General features: G+C 34.1%; 1 protein-coding gene across 3 annotated transcripts; it reads right to left on the bottom strand.

Annotated features, from left to right (window-relative positions):
* Positions 1–280: 280 nt before the first annotated feature.
* On the bottom strand, positions 281–21,820 carry LOC135750329 (complement receptor type 2). 3 transcript variants are annotated; one of them, XM_065269124.1, is made up of 12 exons: positions 21,662–21,820; positions 20,701–20,904; positions 20,493–20,589; positions 19,522–19,595; positions 12,649–12,885; positions 10,910–11,083; positions 9,085–9,267; positions 8,668–8,847; positions 8,496–8,592; positions 8,178–8,251; positions 7,714–7,893; positions 281–1,964 (listed from the first exon to the last, which is right to left on the bottom strand). In XM_065269124.1, the coding sequence occupies exons 1-12, from the start codon at positions 21,711–21,713 to the stop codon at positions 1,783–1,785; spliced, it is 1,734 nt and encodes a 577-aa protein (XP_065125196.1). In that variant the 5' UTR covers positions 21,714–21,820; the 3' UTR covers positions 281–1,782. The 3 variants fall into 3 exon arrangements, with proteins under 3 accessions (XP_065125196.1, XP_065125195.1, XP_065125197.1); XM_065269123.1 differs by having other exon boundaries at positions 9,085–9,274; positions 10,911–11,083; XM_065269125.2 differs by lacking the exon at positions 281–1,964 and adding an exon at positions 7,047–7,438 and having other exon boundaries at positions 9,085–9,274; positions 10,911–11,083.
* Between the last annotated feature and the right edge of the window lie 3,552 nt (positions 21,821–25,372).

Raw genomic sequence — 25,372 nt, 5'->3', positions numbered from 1 at the left:
AAATCATTTTTTGCAAAAAAAAAAAAAAACATAGCCCCTGATTGGGATGCCCCCCTTGTATTTAGAAACTTTTCTTTGTTTTGTCCACCCTGACAGTTTATTTTTCAAAGTTTTTAAACTTTTAAGACCAGAAAATACTCAACTCATGTTCAAGTTTGGTTGTAGTATCGTTTGCCAAACCTTTGCCCGTCTCCTTAATGACAGTGAAAGTTAATATTCAGTATAAACCATTCATTCAGGTCCAAATATTTAACACATTTTTAAATAAAAGTATGCCATGTATCAAAGAAAAGTTTTAATAAAACAGTTTTATGTATGTTGTACATTTGACATCTATTACAAGAGTCACTTATATAAATGTTTACCTGTATAAATATGATGATAGTGTAGAAAGAAACTCGAAGTTAACCCATGAACAGGTTGTACAGGACGGTCAGTGTAACCCAATGCAAAACTCAAGTTGTTGATCATCTCCATCAGTAAACATGTTAACATACTGCAGCACTACAGGATTGAAATCCTTTGTTAAATGTGTAAAATAGCCACGACTGTCATGAAATAAAAGGTTTGTGGCAAAATAGTCGACGTTTGCTTCTTTTGAATGTTCACTAAAGTAATGCAGAGTGTAACTTAGTCAATGTCATTGGCAGTCTGTGACTGCGGCTTTATTTTTATAATTTCCCCTCGTCTTTGCTCTACCAATCCCATTTCAAATGTACCATATCAAATAACATTTCTGTTTCGTTTTGTTGTGTTCTTTCCCAGTTTTTCTTTTACATTTTTTTGCCACGTTTCATGGAATGGGAAATGGTATTTGCACTTGTTTTTGTTTATGCTCATGTAAAAATGTCTGGATTTTGTATTGTCTTTTTAAATGAAAGAAATTGGTGTTCTTAAAATGGCCTATCTTGTTTTCTTAATTTATACAGAATAAATCTGAATATGAGAAAACAGATGAAAAGCAAAAAATAACCGTATTGTAACCGTATTTCTTACCTATTAGAAGAATGCAGAATTATTGCTGTAGAAGTTACTCATTTATTGTTATAGTCGTATTAAATTTTGTGTCTGTTGAAGTCTGTGCCCAGAATAAATGCCCAGTAAATTATTTATTACAAATCTTCAAGTTAGTCCTTCATGTTTAACCGTCTAGAAATTTAATACGTTTCAATGGTTGGTCTGAAAGTTAGCACTGACTTTTTACTGAAAACAGAAAAGTTTAATCTCATTGTTTGATGTTTTTAATGCTAGTTTACATGATAATCTCTGTTGTGATCTACCCTGAAAAAATAGGAGTTAAACCAACAAATTGCTTAAAATGGTAACACACAAATACATTTTCCAACTCTATTCAACATAGTTTGGCACTCAAATTTAAGTTCAAAGCTCAATAATATGGCTTGACTTAACATTATTTTTCATTAATTTAATAAATTATTGAAATGGCTTCTTTAAAAATAAATAAAATTAAGTTAACTTCCATAAAATATTTTTATGTGCTTTAATTAATGCATAATAAAAAAAGAGATAAATGAGAAAAACAGGTAACGAAGTAAGACTTGATCCACGATGCTGTGTTACCTACTATAAAAAATTTACACTTGTTTTCAGTAAAAATATATATATTGTGTTTCAGTTTTACTAAAGTTTTAAGATAAAAGAATATTTACTCAGATAGTTGCAAAACATTTGAAGAAAAATGAGTCTAATTGTTAATGTAGCTGTATATTTTATATAGTATTACACGGTCTAAGTTTTATTCTAGACGCATTTTTTTGTACTTTAAATACACATTTTGGAAAGGTCTGGTTTCCATTTTCCATCTTCTCCACAATTGATATGATTTCCATCTGCGAGTTTATACCCAGGATTACAGGTGATTCTTGCGGTGTACCCAAATCTATAGACGGATCTGTAGCCCATTTTGGATCCATGATCTACTCTGGGTTGAGGACAAGTAACATCTGAAAAACATAACAGGAATAAATCTGTTAATTCATGTGCCTTATGGTTTATAATATCATAGTGTTATCAAAGTCAGGAGTATGGGGTGAGATGAGAGAGTTTTTATTTCAGTTTTCTTTACTAATGTAAATTAATCAAATGACCATACATTTATTTTATAAATGATTTTATCATTTAGAATATTTTAATGCATGTAAATATTTGTGTATGTAAGAGTATATCGGTTGTCTAAAAATGAAAGATGCTACCTGAATATAAAATTGACCAAATGTTGGAAAATGAAAGAAAACTTACATACTGTTTTATTAGATTATAATATATTTATGACTACAAAAAGATTTTTGTTAATACCATATTCTACTTTATAAACTGTATATTTAATCATTTTCGTTTCTTCTTCTTTCATGTAAAGCTGCTTTTAACAAAACAATATTGTAAAGAAGTAAAAATAAATTTGAATTAACTTGAAGCTGCTATGAAGGAATAAAGATGGGGAAACGAAAACAGCAAAAAAAAGAGAGTTGTTTTTTATATATATTGTTAAACAAACTAGTTGATTGTAAGGCTGCAGCTAACCTTTAAATTTTTTATTGGTTGATTAATACTTTGACTAATTAGCCAGAAAATAATTAGTATAAAACTTCTACCATTAGTATTTCAAACTTTTACTATATAATTTTCTAAAAATCCTTTAATGTAGCTGAAATTTCACAGTATTAAAAAAAAAGTTACAAACGCAAACCACACTTCATGGCATCACATACCAATCATAAAATGTATGAAATGCAACATTTAGTTTAAAAAAATTTAGCCAATTCCAGCAAAGAATACCTGAATGCATCTTCTCATTTAAAGAAGTCCAACATAAATATTGCCCAACATAAACAGTTCACGAAAAATTGGAGGGTATGTAACCAACTTCAGTAACTTCATTCAGTTTAAGTAACAGTTCATAAAAGAGGCTGATAATCTAACAAAAAGTCTGTTTCACAGTAGTGTAAAAGTAAGCAAGAGCTCAAATAGCATTGCGATGAGGAAACGTAAGCATAAGGAATAAGGAAAGCCTCGCAAAAAAAAAAAAAACACGTAGAGACTACATTGCCAAAGGTGACTTATTTAAAAAATTGAATTTCTGTGATTAAAGTTGCATGAAACGAAAGTAGGGAATATTTTATTTTCCCTGTGGTAAAGAATATACGAGTGGAACGGTTTCGGAAATGAATAAAAGTCTTAAATTACGGGACTTAAATTTGTCTATTGAGAAATGATTGGATCCTTTAAAGTTGGGTCACGTTGCTATTTGCTAATCGCTGCAATCTTTTCCCGGACCCCACCCACCTGCCATACCATATGAACGGAAGTAAAGAGAGATCTATGGAAGAAAAATAATGACAAAAGTTTTTGAATTAAAATAGCCTGTTGAATTGTACTTCCTGAAAAAAAATGCTTTGTATTAACCGTACTTGAATTTTAAAGCATTGTATTTTTGTGTTTTTGAATTAAAACAGCCTGTTGAATTGTACTTCCTGAAAAAAAATGGATTGTATTAACCGTGCTTGAATTTTAATGCATTGTATTTTTAGGTTTTGCATTTTTAAGGGCTGAAATTCAACATTCGTGTATATTTTCTGTATTAAAAATTCAATAGTCCACATTCACCTTTTAGATTTCACTTTAAAATATTCGGTCTGTTTAAAAATACAACGTAAAATATTCAGCAGGCAATTTTCAGTCCATTTAAATTCGCGTCCAAAAATTCAAGTCCAAAAATTCAGTCGTACAGATTTCAACATTTAACATCCGGGAACTGCAGGAAAAGCAGTAGAGTATCGAGTATAATCTCATCTGCTGTTAATCGATCTGAACAGCAGGTGGTGCACGTGTTCGCCAAAACTTTGTACATGTAAGATGATTTATCCACTGCAGTGATGAATGTTGGCTTTTATGTTCAGTTTTAGTAAAACAACTGTAATTGTAACACTCATACAGAGAGTGTATTGTTTGGTTATGTTATTGACAGGATACTAAACGGTTTTTAAATGCCATATAAATTAAATAGGGCCTTTCTGCCTGCTATTGGCTTCGTTTCTCAAAAGCTAAGTTGATATTGGTGGCAATCTACCATCTCCTTATGCCTACGAGAAACGAACACGGTTTTATAATTCGTCACCTTAGTATATAAACCATACTCAGATTATTAATTCATTTACAAATCGTGCGCGCGAGGTCCCCAACCACGGGGTCGTGGACAAGTTGCCACCGGTCGCAAGAACATCCTGAAAAAATGTGTATAATAGCTACGTTATAGTTTAATCAGGTGTTTTGTCCTTTACGAGCCGACTTCAAATAACATATCAAGGTTGGGGACCCCTGCACTGAACCGTAGTCCCACCCTCATTTTAGAAATCGCTTCCATGCTTTTATTCATGCTTTCAGGAATTAATGAAGTTTATACCAAGCTTGTACTTTCCTAACTGGAAAGTGATTTACATTGTGTGTAATGTTTACGTAATATTTATTTTTATATGTATTTATTATATTTTAATAATATAATAATTTAAATCCGATGCAACTTTCCATCGTGCATTTAAACATTGCATGCAATTTTTAAAGACTTATTTGGTTAATATGTTATTATTAAATAACTACGTAAAATTGCATTCAGCCAAAGACAAAATCAAAGAATATGTCTCCTCTCAAGTTGACACAGTAACATCATTTAACTCTATAATGTTTTATTAAATTTTGCCTTTGCGAAATGTGTAACAAAGTAAAGAACAAACAACAATGCATTAGGAACATTAATAATTGCTTTATTTATAGTATATTTTCTATAGATGTGTAAAACCATATTTTGGCGGATTGTGTTTCTTTACCTTCATTTTTTCACGAGTTTGCCTGCCCATTTAGTCTTAATAAATAACGGTAAACGAACTTGGCTTGCTGTTCTCGAAGGCAGCTCAAATCTTGGTCTGGCTCGAGCCCCAAGTTCAAGTAACAGAACAGAAGGAAAACAATGTGCAGTGGAGAAGAGGAGAGATGCCAGAAGAATTGCGGTTGGGCGCGGAGTCACGGGACTCGCGTTTATGCTTTTTGATGATTGACACATGACTGTTTAGTTTCCTTTCAAACCTACATTAAAAGTGTATCCGTTAAAATATTATTACTGCAGTAAAAGAGTTTAAGTATAATTAATTAAGAGTTTAAGGGTAATTTTTAAGTTTTTCAGAAGCCTGCAATTAGTTTCATTTGCGATATCAAATGAACGTCTTTTTATAAAGTCATACCTTTGCAATTCTTTGATTGTGTTTTAGAAGTACTGTGCGCTTGAACTCTAATGACAGCATTGTGATCGCCGAAGCGCTGGTAGAGAGAGAGAGAGAGAGAGAGAGAGAGAGAGAGCGAGAGAGCGGCCCTGTATAGAAGTGGATTGATATGTTATTTGAAGTCGGCTCGTAAAGGACAAAACACCTGATTAAACTATAACGTAGCTATTATACACATTTTTTCAGGATGTTCTTGCGACCGGTGGCAACTTGTCCACGACCCCGTGGTTGGGGACCTCGCGCGCACGATTTGTAAATGAATTAATAATCTGAGTATGGTTTATATACTAAGGTGGCGAATTATAAAACCGTGTTCGTTTCTCGTAGGCATAAGGAGATGGTAGATTGCCACCAATATCAACTTAGCTTTTGAGAAACGAAGCCAATAGCAGGCAGAAAGGCCCTATTTAATTTATATGGCATTTAAAAACCGTTTAGTATCCTGTCAATAACATATCCAAACAATACACTCTCTGTATGAGTGTTACAATTACAGTTGTTTTACTAAAACTGAACATAAAAGCAAACATTCATCACTGCAGTGGATAAATCATCTTACATGTACAAAGTTTTGGCGAACACGTGCACCACCTGCTGTTCAGATCGATTAACAGCAGATGAAATTATACTCGATACTCTACTGCTTTTCCTGCATTTCCCGGATGTTAAATGTTGAAATCTGTACGACTGAATTTTTGGACTTGAATTTTTGGACGCGAATTTAAATGGACTGAAAATTGCCTGCTGAATATTTTACGTTGTATTTTTAAACAGACCGAATATTTTAAAGTGAAATCTAAAAGGTGAATGTGGACTATTGAATTTTTAATACAGAAAATATACACGAATGTTGAATTTCAGCCCTTAAAAATGCAAAACCTAAAAATACAATGCATTAAAATTCAAGCACGGTTAATACAATGCATTTTTTTTCAGGAAGTACAATTCAACAGGCTGTTTTAATTCAAAAACACAAAAATACAATGCTTTAAAATTCAAGTACGGTTAATACAAAGCATTTTTTTTTCAGGTAGTACAATTCAACAGGCTATTTTAATTCAAAAACTTTTGTCATTATTTTTCTTCCATAGAGATCGTTTCGAGGAGGGAAGGAGATTTGCATTTTTGATTACAGATTATGAGGGCACATTACTTTTTAAAATAATGAAGTTCAGATAAATCATTTGTAAAAAAAAATACCACAGTATTCCTAAACAAATGACAGTTTTTCATTTCAATTTCATTGCGACTTTTTTCTACACGCAGTGGGCTTTTTGCCGTAAAAAAAAAAAACAGGAAAACAGGTCTCATCGCTACAGAGCCCCTAAGGTGACATTGGAGTAAAAAAAAAATCTAAAAAGTTTAGTTTTATGTGCTCACATGAAACCTTCATGTGCAGAATTTTAAAACAAAGTTTAGTTTCTCGTGTGCAAGTGAAACTTTCTTGTGCGCGCACGATAATTTCACATGCGCACGCGTAAATAAACTTTATTGAAAAATTCTGCACATGAAGGTTTCGCATGAGCACGTGACTTTATTTTTGCTCCATGTCCCCTTCGTCCCCTTCATACATCGCTTCCGCTTGTCGAGAAAACGGTAACAGCACCATGAACTTATGGCAATACCTATAAATTTGTATGATATTCAGCTAACCATGTTTTTATCTTTTGCATTTATTCTGTTTTAGTATCCAAATATCAGAAAAATAATACAACTTTAAAATATCTATCTGTATATGCAGTGGACATTGGACATCCTACATTTGATCTTACGATCATTTATCAAAAATGCATACATGTGATTCATAAACCGAACGTATGTACAGAAAACATGCATACTCCTTTCTTTCAGATGTGAAGTCTTTAAATCGCAAATGATCTTGAACTTGTGAGCAGCTGAGCAGTTTCAGATCTCCACCTTTAAACAATGTCTCTTTTCGAGCAGCAGGAATGGCTTATTTTCCAAAAACCTGCAGCAATCAGACAAGCAAAAGTGCATACGTCTGCTCAACCATCCATACGGCACAAATTGGGGGAAGTAAATGATGAACGAATTGTCATTTTTGGGTGAACTATCCCTTTAAGTGTATATAGGAGAGGTGTGTCTTCAGTTGTAAGTTTTGGTGATCTCAACAGATTGGATATAAGCTGGAAGTAACCAGAGAGGAACACAAACACATAATTAATGTGGGCGGTTTCCCAGTCAGGGCTTATATTAGTCCCAGACTAAAGTGCATGTTTGAGCTGCCTTCATTTAACTTAATTGCACTCACGCATCTTAACATACATCAGTGCCATTGTTTTGTCTCAAGATGCACATCAGTATTATTTTTTATAAGGTATGTTGTAAAGAAATACTTAAATGTCCTAATATAACTAAAGCCTAGTCCTGGATAAATTAAAAAAATTGCCCCAATGTGTACCTTTACATTCAGGAGGAGGAGCGCTCCAGGCTCCATTGTCAGTGCAGTAAATGTCCTTTGCACCAATCAGAGTTCCGGTACGGCAGTAATAGGTCACCACGCGACCAAAAGGAACGTGTTCATCCTCATGACCTAACGTGTAAGCGTTCTTGACCACTGGAGGAGGAGGGCAATACACAGCTGCAAACAAACAAAACACAAGCAAACACTTCACATCTTATACACACACACGACTTAATGCACTAAAGATTAGTGTGTAAAATATACTGAAGAAAACAACAAGCAAACATTGGTAAGATTTTATAATAATAATAAAAACACATTTTTTGTTAGATTGTAAAAGTTATAGCACATAATCTGAGAAAACAACTATCATAATGTGTGTTTAGATGTCTCTTTATTTATTATTTAGGTTTAAGGTACTACAAGTGATCATGTGAGCGGCAAAAGAACAAAAGTCACACGTTCACACTCGGGGTTTCGTCCGTCCCAGCCTCCATCCCTGCAGTACCGCCTAGCTGGACCAATCAGCTCATACCTGACGTGACCAATCACAACACACAAACACATCTTAATAAATCACACCAACATTATAAGCAACAAAGATTTTTATAAGTGACTAACTAAAAACAATAAAAAGACGCATATGCATCATGGCATAATGTTTTGTTTATATTCACAGTGCATTATGGGATTTCTCTGTCTTATACTATCACCACAATCTGTGAACTATACATGCAATACTGCCTTACAATATGACCAAAGCATTAAAACGATCTTACCCTTCATCACAGATGACTTCAGCATAATCTCCGAACGAAATGCCGCTGTATTCAAAACGACCATTGAAAATCTCTCCTGCAGAACCGCATCTCTTTCCTTTCAATAGAAATATATAAGTTAAGAAAGTGCGCATGTGAAATTAAATAAAAAGGACACTTGGTCTTAACATACGTTCACATTGCAGATCCAGATTTGTCCATTGTCCATTTGTGCAGTGTATAACATCTCGACCAGCAGACCGACGGTGTCCTACAAGGCACTTGTATTGAACCCGATCGCCAGATCTGTAATCGGTCTTCTGCAAGTCTCTGGGATGGGCGTGAGGATACACAGGAGCTGGACCACAGGTACCTGTGAGAGAAACAAATGATTTAAAAATGACGTTTTCGATGTGCACTGAATACTTGGATAACCCTACTTTGTGCATGGTTACTATATCCCACAAACAAAAGAACAGTCATGGGGTTTATATTGAGGTTTCTCTCCCTGTTTGCTATTTACTGATTTTAAAACAGAAAGATTTTATTTTAAATAGACCGCCGGTTCAAACACTAAAGGTTGAATAAAATATAAACGTCTTGGCATTACCTTTAGGGTTACACTCAGGCAAGTTCAGCCATTGGCCATTTGGTCCACACGTGATCTGTGATGAGCCAATCAGATCAAAGCCCTCTTTACAGCTGATGGTCACGGTGTCCTGGGGTTTATACAGAGACTTCTCTCCATGTTTTATATCTCTGTTATCCACAGCAGGTGCTGAACAGCTCTTCTCTGAAACAGTGCCAAAATATTATTTATAAAATATCACAATAAACAAACACATTAAAAGTATCATAACATCACACTTCCATTCAAAAGTCTGAGTGATTCTGATGATTGTGAATTTTAATTCAGCAAGAATGAGAATTAACTATGGTTTTCGCATTGTTAGGGTTTTCACGATTATTACATTTAATCTGACGGCTAATTGTCTAATAACTTGTTTTATGACGATTAATTGTCTGTTTTATTGCTTTGACATTTAATTCTCATACATTTTTTGTTTGTTCATGAAATAATTTTTTTCACATTTATTGTGATTATTTAAATAAAGTTTACCTGGCAGTAAACATTAATGCACATAGCACATATTTAAAAGCAATTATTTATTGAATATATTTTTCAAAACTGAAAATTCAGTGTCGCTGTCAGTTAAGGAGCGCCATCTGATACAGTCTCGTTTATACAGGCGCTGCAGCTCCCCCTTGTGTTTTTAAAGAGATGTGCAATCATTGTGGTGATCTGAAATCATTGCGATGAGACGATTATTTAATCATTGTGACAGCCCTACTCATCGTATTACTATGATTTTTGGTGCAATGATAACCCATAGTATCACTTGGTAACCATGATCTTATGGTTTTATTTGTATTTAAATCATGGTTACTTTTTGTCATTATTATTCTATAAGTACTGCACACTTACAAACTGGGATGTGCATCTCCATAACTGAATCCATTCCACTTGACTCAACACAACAAGGTAAACAAAGCTTTTATGCTATAAAAGCAATGTTTTAAGGCACCAGAATGCAAGAAAATGGCATCTACTACCAGTAAATGCTTTGGACCCACCCACGCCCATGGATTTGTTATTACATGGTGAAGGATAGCTCTTCTTCTGCCATGTTATGCAGTCTCAGCCTATGTAGTCTCATGAAACATTGGCTAAACGTCTGATGTGTATTGCACCACAGACATTATACACGTAGACGCCTCATAGCCTGCGCGGCCTATTGAAGCTGATGCATCAGCGCAGCCGCCATCTTGGATGGTTCACCAATGCGCCCCCATGCATTAATTCCTAATGAGGAAGGTGTATCCCCAACTACAATAATCATAACTCCCTGAATTTCTACCGGATTTTCACACGGTTTGGTTACATGCAAGTAACATTAGTGGTAAAATAACCAAAATAATTTTTCAATCTTACTTGTGACAGATAATCCCATGCAATCTGATATCTATACAACCGTAAGCTGCACAAAATACGGCATAGTTGCTCGCTCTCCGTTGAGTCCAACGTAAAGCTAGGAGACCCAACCAATATGGCGGCGACGCTGGATTACGTTGTAGCACAACATGAGGCGTCTATGTATATAATGTCTATGCTGGAAACCCTTCAGAAATGTTGAAGTCATCTTCTGATTTGTTGAAATAAAGCGCTGATGTTTGATCGAAAAAGAGAAGTATGCATGTAATGTAATTCAATTCAATTCACTTCTGGTGTGCACACACGATTAGAGCTCTTAAAAATATGAAAACCACACTTTTAAACAATAGTCTTTATCTCTTTATCTACTGCACCTTGTGATAGCATTAAGCCATGGTAATTTTTATTTAAACTCAAAACTGTAGGACATCTGAGGACTAACCTGGCTCACATGTGGGAATGTCCGCCGTCCAGGAGCCGTTTGCCAAACATTTGAGATGTTGAGCTCCATGCAGTTTGAATCCATCAGCGCAGGTGATAGTAACATTGGTGTTAAACCTGACTTTCTTAGACGATCGGGAACCATTAGCAATGTTAAAGTCTGGGCATTTTACCACTGAGGAAACAGAATGAGATGTGTCTTCATTTCAACATGAATGTCCAGTCCTTATCTACAGGGGCGCTGCTATGGATTTTGGGCCCCATGAAAAGAATCTTGAGAGGGCCCCCAACACAGCTGAGACTTTTTTCATATTAATTTACATAAAGTCATGCGCTTTATGGTATTTTGACTACCAATGGGGTGAGAAAATTTTACTTGAATTAAGTGTTTAAGAAAAAAGAAATCTTGTTTCACATTTTTTTTCACCCCATTGGCAGATCATTTTGCTTGTTTTGAGGACAATTTCACTTAAACTGTATATTAATTTGTCTTAAAACTAGACTCATTTACTTAGGTCATTTTTCTCATCAAGAAAAGGCATGTTAATTTAAGAATTTTTAGATATTTCTAAAACAAGACAAAAATACTAAGAAAGTCAATTTTTGCAGTGTTGAACGTTTAACTAAAACTGTGTATTGTTATTTTTTCCAGCGTTTTCTTGACCTAACATGGGGAGAAAACTGAGTTCCCTTATCATGCACTTTTAACACTAGAACGGCCACCAGCAGTCATTTTAACTGCAACATTTAAACTTATGCATTGCAAAAAATGATTTTCAAGAAAAAAATTCTTAGTATTTTTTTCTTGTTTTCAGTAAAATATCTAAATATTCTTAAATTAAGATGGTTTGTCTTGATGAGCAAAACGACCCAGGAAAATAAGTCTAGTTTTTAGACCAAAAATATTACATTTAAGGGATTTTGTGCATAAAACAAGCAAAAAAATCTGCTAATGGGGTAAGCAAATTTTTCTTGAATTTTTCTTGAATTTTTCTTGAATTTAGTGTTTCAGAAAAATGTTCAAGATTTTTTTGCTTACCCCATTGGCAGATTTTTTTGCTTGATTTATACACAAAATCACTTAAATTTGATATTTTTGGTCTAAAAACTAGATTTTCTTAGTAGTTTTGTCTTGTTTTCAGTAAAAATATCTAACATTTCAACTTTTTCATGATGAGCAAAACGACCCAAGATTTTTTTTCTTGAAAATCATTTCTTGCAGTGTGGTACTTATCTTTAACACTAGAACAAACAAGGTGTCATTTTGACGGTTTTGAAATTTTCATAGTCAATAACTTTGCCTAAATAAATCATAAAGCCTTGCTGCTCTGTTTAAATTGAGTTTTGCCAAGTTGATATTCTGCCGGCGCTATAAGTGAAGTCAAGCTGTGTTGCCTGGATTATACAATTTGGGCGGACTGAACCATTTTATGATAATTGAGAGGGGGGAAAGGGGCCCACGGACATTTGTGTTTCCTAAACAAATAAAAAAAATTTATACTAGGAAACAGCAAATAGAATAATTTAATAATTTTTACTATTAAATATTTTTTAGCACCACAATTTTGGGGGCTTCTCTGGGCCCCCTCTTACTCGTGGGCCCCGAGTCCTGCTTATCTATCTTAACATCTCAACATCTTAGGTTTCTTTAAATGTGTCCTCCTGTTTCATTACACATAATACAAACGTTTCACAATATTAAACCTTGACTTTCACTACCACAATATCATCTGTACTTACAGTGACACTTTACATTACGGTGCCATTTTCCTCCTTTACATGTGTAATGTCCATATCCACTATATCCGGTGTTGCAAATGACGGGTACGTGATCTCCATCCTCATAACAGGGCTTCGGATCTTTGATAATTACATTGGCTGGTAGTGCAGATGGGTTACATGCACCGCAGGGCATTTGATGTGCGGATGCAACCGAAACAGGAAGTTCGGGCGGGACATATTGAATGGCTCCTCCCCCTATCAAAATAGCCAACACAAACACTTAACATACACAACAAATAAACAGCTCAAAATGAAGTGTCTTAAAAAAAGATTTCATTCTGCCCATTGAGAGTAAGTAACTGATATAATAAATTCAGATGTTTAAGGTGACAACGCTCTTGGTTAATACAAGTAAAAACATGTTGTGTGTTTGTGCACGGTCAGTGATGTCACGCTGGTAATAACAGACTGTGTCCATCACATCTTGAGCAAATAAACATCAACAACAGCATATCTTATCTAAAGAAACATGCCAGGGATTAAAGGGTGGTTTGCTACTGTATGTGATAGCTTACGTGCATATTGCAATCAAGTTTCTCATATAGGCCTACTTGAAATAAGTCAAAGTCTAAGGTCTCCATTATAATCTGATCCCAGGTCTCCTTTAACTCATTCACCGCCAGCCATTTTTTGAAAAGTTGCCCACCAGCATTTTTTTGTGATTTTCACAAAATGCCTTTCAGAAAAATGTTTTTCTAAAAATATATAAACATACAAATATATCAAATCAAAGAACAAACCCTCTGCTATTAAACAAACAATAAACAAAATGGGAAACAAACTTTTCACCCAATCTATATTTTTTTCTCTGTTTATAAACTCTTAAATATGGGTATTTTTCTTTAAAACTTTTTTAGCAAAAAGCTGAAATAATTGCATTTTTGTGAAGGAATTTTGCTAGAGATCAAATTCAAAACGATTATCAAAACATACAGAGTTTAAAATTAGTAAATAACATTTTGGCTTCAGTTTTTTCATAAACTGGGTAAGCCATCTAGTGGATAATCGTGGTATTTTATGCAAATGTTTTCACTTAACTGACGAGATAACTCGTCAATGGCAAGGAAAGAGTTAATATACATCTATGACATCAGTAACATTAAACACCTTTCCTCAACACACAGAAAAAAATGATTTGTTCAATTTACACTTTTTATTAAAGTAAGTGGTTGCAATCAATTTATTTAAGCTTCATTTAAACAAAAAATTGAATGAATTTTTTTGTGCACTACTGTACATGATTTGGCACATAATTCATGGCTTTGTTTACGAAAGTGTGACTATGCAGATCATGACCTTTCTAAAATGCATTACATGATCCCAACAAGCTTTTGTGCATTTAAAAGACATCTAATAGGTGTCCAAACACAGCCAAGACGTGTAGGCACAAACATATGAACACAAAAATGTTTTCCATGAAACCAAACACTGCTGACTTTGTTTACATGATAAAATATCAGACATCTCGCAAGATATTTTGGCAAAAACAACATAACCAAATTCAAGTTTATTTTGGCTAGAAGTGGGTTACTCATAGCGGGACTATATCAGGGCCATAGTTAACCTAGATGGTAAAATACACCGATTCCTTGCTGGGATTGTCATGTAACAACTTTTAAACAAATATTTTTATTAAGTATATATAGAGTTGGTTTCCTGGACAGGGCTTATATACACTAGTCCTAGACTAAAATGCATGTTTAAGCTCCCAAAAATCTTGCACTGATATATCTTAATAATTTATATCCAGGGTTCCCACTCGAAGCCAGATTCCATGACTTTTCCATGCTGTAGAGAGTATTGAAAAACATCCTAAAATGTAAAGTTTCCTGGCATTTGCTTGAACTCAAGATATTGGGTTAACATGAGCCCAATGTATTTTCATGCTTTACTTTATGATATAAAACACAGCAGTAGTACCCCCCTTCTGACTTTTTTGACTTTAAAGTGTCTTTAAATGGGCGGTTGCTAACAAGTTGCTACATGGGACTACAGACATTGTTGGAAACTTCATCACCAGAGGTGGAAAGAGTACTGAAAATTTGTACTCAAGTACAAGTACAAGTAGTTGCTAAAAAAATACTCAATTACAAGTAAAAGTACTGGTGTTAAAAATGTACTTAAGTAAAAGTACAAAGTACCCCTCTTAAAAACTACTCAAGTACAAATTACTTTTTAGCCGGTGATATTTATTGAATAAACATTAAATCCATTGAATGAAATCAGAGATATGAATGGATTAAAAACAGGCAATTTGTGTTTTATACGAATAAACACATAGTACAGGAATTTTGTCTGTTTAAAGAATGTTATATGATTTTAACAGCAGCTATATTATTTCATATTGTTTCTTCATATAATTTTTATCAAGTTATAAAAATGGTCTAATGTTATTATTATTAATGAATTATGATACAACATAAATAAGCTTGTTGGGTTATTTTATTTAAAAACAGATTTTTTTACATTAACTCATTCCCCGCCAGCCATTTTTCGAAAAGTTGCCCGCCAGCATTTTTTATGATTTTCACAAAAGTTTTACAAAATGCTTCCAGGAAATTTTTCTTCTAAAAATATATATATCAAATGAAAGAACAGACCCTCTACTTTCAAACAAACAATAAAAAAAGTGAAAAACCGTTCCATCCTTTTTTTCCCTGCTTATAAACTCTTAAATATTGGTGTTTTTCTTTACAAATACACATTTTTTTATCAAAAAGCTGAAACAATTGCATTTTTGTGAAGGAATTAAGTTAGAGATCAGATTCAGAACGAATATCAAACATAAAATTAGTAAATAACGTTTTGGCTTCAGTTTATCCATAAATTGGTTAAGTCCGCTATCTAGTGGACAATCGCGGTATTGCACATTAACATAAATTCTTCAGAAACACGTTTTATGCAAATGGTTTTTTTTTTCTTAATTGACAAGATAACTCGTCAATGGCGGGGAAAAGAGTTAAAAATATTATTGGACAAGAAAGCTTTCCAAAAGTACACTACTAATATTTCAAAAGTTATCAGCATTTATGATTTAGCACTGACATATGTGTAATTTAGACAGGCTGTCAGTGCAGTTACACTGCTACGCCAGTGGGACGCGGCAACAGACGAATTTGATAAAAAGAGTCCTTATTAGACTGTTTATTATTATAAGCTTAAAACACTGATTCAATATGAATAATACAATGTTGACAATGACATGAAATTTAACTTTGAGCACCATTTTACAATGTTAAATCTTTTTTTACGGTCTACGTGCTCGTCACCTAGGTAACTGAAGCTCATGTGTTAGGTATGTGACAAAAAATATAAATACATATATAATTATAACCATATGATAGATAATAAAAAGAACTTTAACATGGTTTTTAAATTATTAAAATCGGATAATTATTAAGAAAGTTATGGAATTTTTTAACTCGAAAATTAGGGGGCATTTTTGTACCCAATTAAAACTATAAAACTATGAAAAACTTCCGCTTGACCAAACACTTTAAAATATCATAACTTTCTCATTTCTTGGTCTATTTGCATAATTCAAACACCACATTGTATGTAATTAAAAGCCCAAGATTAAGATGACATCTTTAAAAGATATATATATATAAATGTTATTATTTTTGATTAACCACTAATTAATGAAACCGAGAGCATCAATCCACGCATATCTTTCCATATGAAATCAAAGCCCTCTCAAATAAAAGCTGTATTTTTATATATTAAAGAAACATTTCATTGTTTCTTTAATATTTCTTAATTGACTAATAATGCTGGCGAGCAATTTAAATGGTCAGATATTATTAATACATTAATTGATGATTATGTTATTTATCATTAATAATAATAATTCAATAAATGCATGCATGTTGCATGCATGTATTTATTTATATGTTTGACAAAATTATGCCAATAATGTAATCTAGAGATTCTAATCCTTCGTTCTGTATGATTACTTAAAAAAATAATGCACGGATTGATGAAAACGGAGAAGTTTTGGAAGCCAATATGATTGAATGGGCGATTCTGCTTTTGACAACAACGTCACTTGCGGATCTTAAAAAAGCACATGCGAATGTTACAATCAATCCCAAACTTCACCTAATTCAAGTTAAATGTATATTCTATCAAAAGTATTTGGTTTGAAACAAAAAATACTCGCCTTCATAGAGGATTTCAATGCCAAACACGAGAGAAATTTTGCTTCGCTTATAACTTTCTTCTTACGACAGCAATCTTGGACATTCGAACGTGAGAATCAACGTGAGGAAGTAATTTATGTCACTAGTATATGGGCTTTAGAGGTATTCACAAAGCAAAGATATGACAGATTTCCTAAGTCACCAACGTGTCTGGCGCTGAATACCTGCTGGGAACACAGCCGTGGGAACAAAGCGCTCGTGCGTATTAGGTCATTTTGTCACATACCTACATGTTTCAAGTGATGTTTTCTGGCAAATTATCGTGAGGTCTACCCAACATTAAAAACGAAGACGATCAAATAAATATGGTTATAAGTCTTCTTACCATAATGTGCTTTGAGATAGAGGCTGAAGTATTGTAAGCCGAAATCACTGCAGATGGCAAACAAAGTTTGCATTACATTTACACGCTGTCTCCTTTCCTTCCTCTGTTTGAACAACTCCCAGGTGCGGCCATGGGCACTCATCATCCGGTATTTCTTCTGAATTTTTAATTAATTCAGCGTCCATAACGCCAAAGTTCTTTGACATTAAAGCACTAAATACAACGTCACAGTGAAGGACGCAGAGACCGGGCTTTTTTCCGGTTCAAATACAAGGGTTTTTATTGGCCCGCCCACGATCAATTATTTCTATTGGATATCCAAATGCTGTCAAAGATTTGAATATTAATTTGATTCAAATTCTACAAGTACTTAGTAACGAATGTGATTTTCAAAGTAGCGAAGTACATTACTTACCTTAATTTGTACTTAAGTACAAGGGAAATTACAGACTTAAAAATGTACTCATAAAAGTACAAATACACGAAAAAACGACTTAATTACAGTAACGTGAGTAGTTGTAATTCGTTACTTCCACCTCTGTTCATCACGCATGAAGATCTCAAAAACAACGCAACATGGGCACAATTCCCAACAAACATTCATCTACAAAGTATTTCCTTATCAGAAAAAAACATTTTTAAATGTGTTTAAATACAGATTATGTCAAGAGGCAGCTGTAGCCTAAGGTTAGCTTTTAATTCCTAGTAAAGACATTTAGTCTTCAACAAGAATAAAAGTTGTGTTTTTCTGTAAAAAAAAATTCTAGTACAAAATGTTTGAGTGTCAAACTTTAGTTAAAAACAGAGTATATTTATGTGATAATCCAAAAGTCTATGGGATAAATGAATGGGCTTTTTGGCAAAGGAACAAGCACTCTAAATTTCCCCTTGTAAGGGCCAAACTTTATCTTGCTGACATTAACCATTCAAACGAAAAGACAACTAGGCCACAGACTGCTCATAATAAAGAACTGAATTTACATTCTGGAATAAATCCTATAAAAATGAACTTGAACTTGTTTCTATAGCTAAAGCTACTAGATCGACTAGACTTCGACACGTTCAAGTTTTCATAATCGATTAATCATTGATTATTTTTTCGATTAATCGACTAATCGGATAAAAACATAAATATTTATTACTATAAATAATTAACATTATTTGGTATTAATAAAAATAAATAATTCCTATGATATGAAAGGGATATACATGAATTGTTACAGTAAAAACCTGGATTACTTTAAAACAGATGCTTAGTTTGTGGTTCATAACTATTTTTATGACATCCCAAAAACAATTAAACAAATACAACCCACTTATATTAAAAGAAGAAATGAAACATTTATTAACCAGAAGCATGTGATTTCACAGAAAAACTAATCAATAATGAAATTCATTGACAATTAATTACATAATCAATTATTATTGATTTAATTGATTATTTGTTGCAGCCCTAGAAAGTATAACATTATATCTCATGTTTTTCTATACGGTCAGAAATGAGTTGGCTAATACTAACTTGCACCCAACATAAACGCCCTTTTCTAGCTGACTGGCCACTACCGAGCAAACACGTTTTTGATAATAAGGAACAGTGATGCTGCTAAATATATAAAATATAAATTTCCCTGACTTTTATGAAATTCCAGAAATTCCATGACCTGTGGGAACCCTGTATATCAGTGCCATTGTTTTGTCTTAAGATGCACACTTGTGTTGTTGTTTTAGTAAAGTTTGTTTGTAAAACCTACCTAAATTCCCAAATATAACTAATGCCTAGTCCTGGATTAATCTAAACCCGGTCCAGGAAACCACCCAATAATCCAGTATTATTTTCCACACATAGTAAACGTGAATTCCCATCAGCATAAATTGCATATTTTCACCACTAGAGTATGACAATGAGCTAAAGAAGTGAGATTATAAACCCTGCTTCACTGTCCCGAGGTCACATTTCTTGTCTGAAACTGAAGTCTACTGAAACTGCATTAGATGATTGTACGATACCTTTATTATGTAAGGAATAATTGACGACGGGCCATTGAATTATAAGAAAAAAAATTATTTATTTTCAAATAATTCAGTCAATTAGTCAATTATTCCGCTTATACGGTTACCACAAACATTGCTCTGGTGCCTATTTTTAAGACATTTGACAAGTTAGGTGTGCGGTTATCGAAAAATAACACATACCTGTGAAACATTTCTTAACCAATCAGAATAAAGCATTCAACAGACCCGTTGTATAAAAAAACAAAACTAGGAGGATTTTATGAAGTTAAGTGTGATGAAGTTTAAACTCACTTTCACAGATGGGCTCTGCTCCATTCCATCCATCCTCCTTACACACGCGACCACCTTCTCCTCTCAAAACATATCTGCAGGTAAAAATCACCAAAAAAAAAACAAAAAACAAACATTGCATTATGATAAAAATGCATTCATCTTTTATTGATTTACTGCAAATATGGGTGATTCTCATGAAATCCAGATTTAAAAGGTGTCCAGCATCAGAATTTTTTAAAAGCACTTGAAGCCAATTTTTTTTTTTTTTGCAAATAAGATTAAGGTCTGAACTTACTATAACCATTATTTTTAGAGGATTTAAAAAATATTTCCTATAGAATTATTTACATTTTTTAGATTATCATTATCAAAAATTATCATTACCGCAACATGATATTACATTAAATATATGCATTTACAAACTCATGTTTCAGTAATGAGAAACTAAAAAGTTGTCTAGGTACTATGACAAACTAAATTTCAACTTTTATCTGGAGAGATTTTTTTGAAAATGTTAGTTCCTTGAGGGCTTAAACAATGATTGAAATTGTTGCGGAGGATGAGAAAATTTTTCTTGGACACATTTATATTCCTTATTATTGTCTCTACATTTACCAATGATCACCAAACACCACGTGTTTCTTTAATGTAAATGTTTATAGTATAACATGCACTGAAGCTTTAAATTTTTTTAGATTTTTTAATTATAAATATTTTCATGTCAATGAACCCAAATCCAGTCATGGACACGTTGCGGTAATGAAAATTTTCCCCTTAAATGTGGAAAAACACACAAAATTGGTTTGTATGATCTCATTTGAAATCATGTGCAAATTAGTACATGAAGAGATGTTTGTAACTGTATGCTTCTTATTTTGATACTCTTACTTTGCATTTACTTTTTTATCAAAATGTTTCATGACATCTCATAAGTCTAATTTCGCGAGAATCACCCATATAGAGACAGAATATCAGTGAGGTCTTTATACCCTTCATTACACACAGCAATGGCTTCATCTCCAAACAATAATCCAGTATAACTGTACTGCCCGTTTTCAAAATCACTCAGGGGGCCGCAGCTTTTTCCTGGTTGAAAAATTATTCAAAATATGAGAAATATAGTGGATGATCAAATGAATGAATATATAAAATATAAAAGATCAAATATAACAGATTTAGATACTTTACAGGACTTACTGTCACATTTCATCTCTAAAGGTGTCCAGTGTCCCATTTTACAGTGGGATATTCGACTGCCGTCCATCCGCACGTAACCCGGAGCACAATTATACGCCACTTTTTCCCCATGCTTGAACTCTGATGTGTGAAGATATTTGTCGTCCAGTCGCCTGTCAGGATAATTTGTTGGCGGGCCACATTTACCTGGATTTCTTTGAGATGCTGAAACAGATTTAAATCACAGCTGAACATTGAACTGAACCGAGTATATAAACCTGATTCACTACAATCAGCATCAAGTCATCCGTCCATCTACGATGAACATTTAATCAATATGCATTGATATTTTAAACCTATTTTATGTTTAATACATAGACACTGATTTCAGATCAGTAAGATTTCATTGTGTGATGCTGCAGAAACAGACCAACCTGACTGACAAAATCTCTTAGATGTTCTTGTTTACCAGTGATATATTTGGCTGGTTATGACAAAAACTGACATATGGATTAGATTGCTAGTAATAGGGTTGTTAACCCCACTTCTGGTTTCATAAATCTGAGACCACATGTTACCACAAAGGTTTTGCTACCGTAACAGTAGCCAAAAAAACAACAACTATAACACAACCATTTTTCATTTTAATAAGTAAAAATATTTAGTTATTGCATGAGTATGATTGGGAAAGATGATGATGATGAAATAAAGTGAGTTAAAAAAAAAGAGTCTGGGAAGGCTAAGAAAAGACTAAAAGTGATTTAGTTAAGCTGATTTAGTTAAGTCTAAAGCATAGGTCTTTATACTGTATATAAATATACAAGCAGTTGCCAGTTCACACAGATAATACGCATAACTATTACGTTTTGTTACTGAATAGCAGTCGCTTGAATTTGCTATGCGCAGGCACTTCTGTTGTTTCTGATACGCGCAGCGCAGGCAGTTCTGTTGTTACGCGTGGCAAATTTGAAAGGTTACTTACCAACAGCGTGCGCAAACACGAGTATGAGTATATTCCTTAAAATATCCACCATATTTCCACAGCAGATGAACTGAGGGAGCCTTTCTGAACAGCAACAACATCAAACAATACATGCGTACGGTTTATAACACACCCTGCTGCTGTCGTCATCAGCGCAGACCCGCCCACATAAATGCGACCTAACGTACAACCTTTATTCCTACCTGTACGTGAAAAGCGTTTGATATATAACCATAAATGACTTTAAATTATGTTCTTAATGACACTCAAAGGCATAAAAACAGCTAAACGGAGCGCAAATGAACGCGTGGCTGCACACGCAGCGCTCATGGCGACGGACGCAACGCATAGATTGTGGTTCACATACACAACATACATGCATGTATACACACATAAAAACATATCCCTGCATACATACAAAGATATTTAAATTAATAAAATACAATATTTTTAAAATCAAGCACTTCAGAAAAATACTGTAGTGTAACCCTAAACTTTTAAAAATCAGTAGTATATGTGTGTCCAAAATCATATTAGCCTGCATTATTTTATTCTATTTGTTCTCCAAATTGTCAGAAATAAAGTAGCTGTGTTTTTCACCTAAACATTATCTATTTTTCCTGTAGTCCTTGAGGTTGAAAAAATCTGCTAAAGCTGTTTATTCTTTATAATAGCCTTGAACAAACAGTCATAACAAAGACGTAAAATAACCCCAAATACTAGATATCCTGACTGTATGTGTTGAGATATGAGACAAGAGAAAGGACAGGATGTTTATTACAAACATCAGCAAAAGCCGAGATGCAGATAGGTGAGGTGAAGCTGATAAACCAGATACTTTACAGTCCAAGTTTTTGACTCATGCTTTCATAATACACGGACACGCTCTTAATAAAGGAGACAGTATATGATTACGGGTGGAGAAGTGTTTTACTATACACCCACTATATGTCATAGTTTCTGTCATCAGTCTGACTGTCGTCAGGGGTTCAAGGAATTGTGGATGAACATTAAATGACATCCAAGGCCATAAACTATACTCACAGCCCTCATATACAGGGTTTCATATAGTTGTTGTTTTCTAATCCAATGAGAACTGTCAACAATATTTTAAACTTTATACACTTTCAGAGAAAAGGTACAAAAGCTGGATGCTGCATCCTTATTATAAGGCCCTTACCTTATATATACCATTTAGGTACATATACACTCACCTAAAGGATTATTAGGAACACCATACTAATACTGTGTTTGACTCCCTTTCACCTTCAGAACTGCCTTAATTCTACGTGGCATTGATTCAACAAGGTGCTGAAAGCATTTCTTTTTAGAAATGTTGGCCCATATTGATAGGATAGCATCTTGCAGTTGATGGAGATTTGTGAGATGCACATCCAGGGCACGAAGCTCCGGTTCCGCCACATCCTAAAGATGCTCTATTGGGTTGAGATCTGGTGACTGTGGAGGAGATTTTAGTACAGTGAACTCATTGTCATGTTCAAGAAACCAATTTGAAATGACTTGAGCTTTGTGACATGGTGCATTATCCTGCTGGAAGTAGACATCAGAGGATGGGTACATTGTGGTCATAAAGGGGTGGACATGGTCAGAAACAATGCTCAGGTAGGCCGTGGCATTTAAACGATGCCCAATTGGCACTAAGGGGCCTAAAGTGTGCCAAGAAAACATCACCCACACCATTACACCACCAGCCTGCACAGTGGTAACAAGGCATGATGGATCCATCTTCTCATTCTGTTTACGCCAAAATCTGACTTCACCATCTGAATGTCTCAACAGAAATCGAGACTCATCAGACCAGGCAACATTTTTCCAGTCTTCAACTGTCCAATTTTGGTGAGCTTGTGCAAATTGTAGCCTCTTTTTCCTATTTGAAGTGGAGATGAGTGGTACCCGGTGGGGTCTTCTGCTGTTGTAGCCCATCCAGCTCAAGGATGTGCGTGTTGTGGCTTCACAAATGCTTTGCTGCATACCTCGGTTGTAACGAGTGGTTATTTCAGTCAAAGTTGCTCTTCTATCAGCTTGAATCAGTAGGCCCATTCATATATACATCTATTAACTGGAGTCATATTGATCCCATACAAAAATAAAGTTACTGAAAAGCTATGTCACATGTCTGATAAAGCATATTTTGTGGTACGCTATCATGGCAAATTCTACATATTTTACTAATTGGCTAATTATTTTTATTAATCACATTCGTATATTTTTGTATTTTTTCCTTTGCCCCTGTGACGTTGAAGTTACAGTAGAAGTGGGGTTTCATTATTGTTTTTTTATGATAATCGCTGCAAGGCTATCTCACAAGAATTCATACATATTTAAGGAGTTGGCTAATTTGTATTAATTCATATGACCACATTTGTTAGTTTTTGTATGATTTGCCTTGACCTGTGATGTTGGGGTTAGGTGCGGGGTTAGGGGTTGGGTTTCATTGCGGTTTCTCTTTAATGAGCACGATAAACTTTGTATGAATTCATAAATTACCCAACTCGTAAAATATGTACGAATTCTCGTGAGATCAGGCTGGATAATTGTATGTTTTTATACAATTCACTTCGTACGAATTCCTACAAATTATTAGCCAACTTGTACGCTGTAAAACATTCATCATTTTTGTTAAATCAAAGTTAATTCAAGTTAAACAATTTCAACTTTGATTTTATGAGTTATGTTAACTTATCACAAGTCAAAACTTAAAATAGTAGGTTGAGTTGACTTGCAAAACCAAGTTCATCATGCTGCATCTAGGTTTTAACTAGACCTCAGAAACTAGTAAATGAATTTGGTTATTTTCAATCCAGCGTTGGGTCAAAAAGGGATGAAACCAACATGTCATAATTTAACCTATACCATATATGCTGCGTTGTTTAAATCCATTTTTAGGTCAAATATAAAAATTTTTGGGTTCATTTAACGGCTGGGTTTGTCCCTGTTTGACCCAATGATGGGATGAAAACAAGCCAGCATTTTTTACAATGTACAATACGCTCTCGGGATAAAAGGTACAAAAGCTATCACTGGGACGGGACCCTTTCTTTCTTTCTTTATTTATTCTTACACCATTACATCTAGACTATATTCATGGTGAGAACCAGTTAATCCATACACAAGTTGATCCAAACAAGTTAAGGTTAGGGGAGGGGCAATTTGGTATCTCCAATTCACTTAACTTTGTTTTTTGGCGTGTGGGAGTACCTGGAGTAAACCCACGCTGACACAGGGAGAACATGCAGGTGACACCCATTCAAAAAATACTCCTTTCTATCTAAAGAGTGCATATTAGTACCTCAAAAGTACATACAGTGGTGGCAAACATTTTAGCACCCTTGGTAAATAAAAGCAAAGAAAGCAGCAAAAAAGAATCTACAATGTTTCTTCTTTTAAGCTTTAACAAGCACAATTAATACAATTGAAAGTGAGGGGGGAAATTACATTATTTCTCTAATACACACTGGACACAATTGTTGGCACCCCTAGAAATTTCTATGAGTCAAAAATCTCTGTATTCCCATTGATATGAACATTTTCTTAAGGTGACTAAAACATGATGTTGTCCAGTCATAGCTTCCTGTTTCACAAACCTCAAGACCCCTTAATCTTTCATCACAATGAGTAAAACCAAAGACTACAGTTCTGATGTGCAGCAAATGATTGGTCAGCTACACAAAATAGAAGTGGCTTTAAGGA

Source organism: Paramisgurnus dabryanus, chromosome 21 (assembly GCF_030506205.2).
Source record: "Paramisgurnus dabryanus chromosome 21, PD_genome_1.1, whole genome shotgun sequence".
NCBI lineage: Eukaryota > Metazoa > Chordata > Actinopteri > Cypriniformes > Cobitidae > Paramisgurnus > Paramisgurnus dabryanus.
The sequence above is the reverse complement of the archived record's forward strand: the minus strand, read 5'-3'. Positions and strand labels throughout refer to the sequence as shown.

Bases quoted from the DNA above. Each gene is read 5' to 3' on its own strand.
- LOC135750329 (XM_065269123.1), bottom strand. From the start codon at position 21,713: ATGGTGGATATTTTAAGGAATATACTCATACTCGTGTTTGCGCACGCT. The intron at 11,084-12,648 runs GTAAGTACAGAT...CTGTTTCCTCAG, and splicing joins CCGTAATGTAAAGTGTCACT to TGGTAAAATGCCCAGACTTT. The intron at 8,252-8,495 runs GTAAGATCGTTT...TGGTCACGTCAG, and splicing joins GAAGTCATCTGTGATGAAGG to GTATGAGCTGATTGGTCCAG.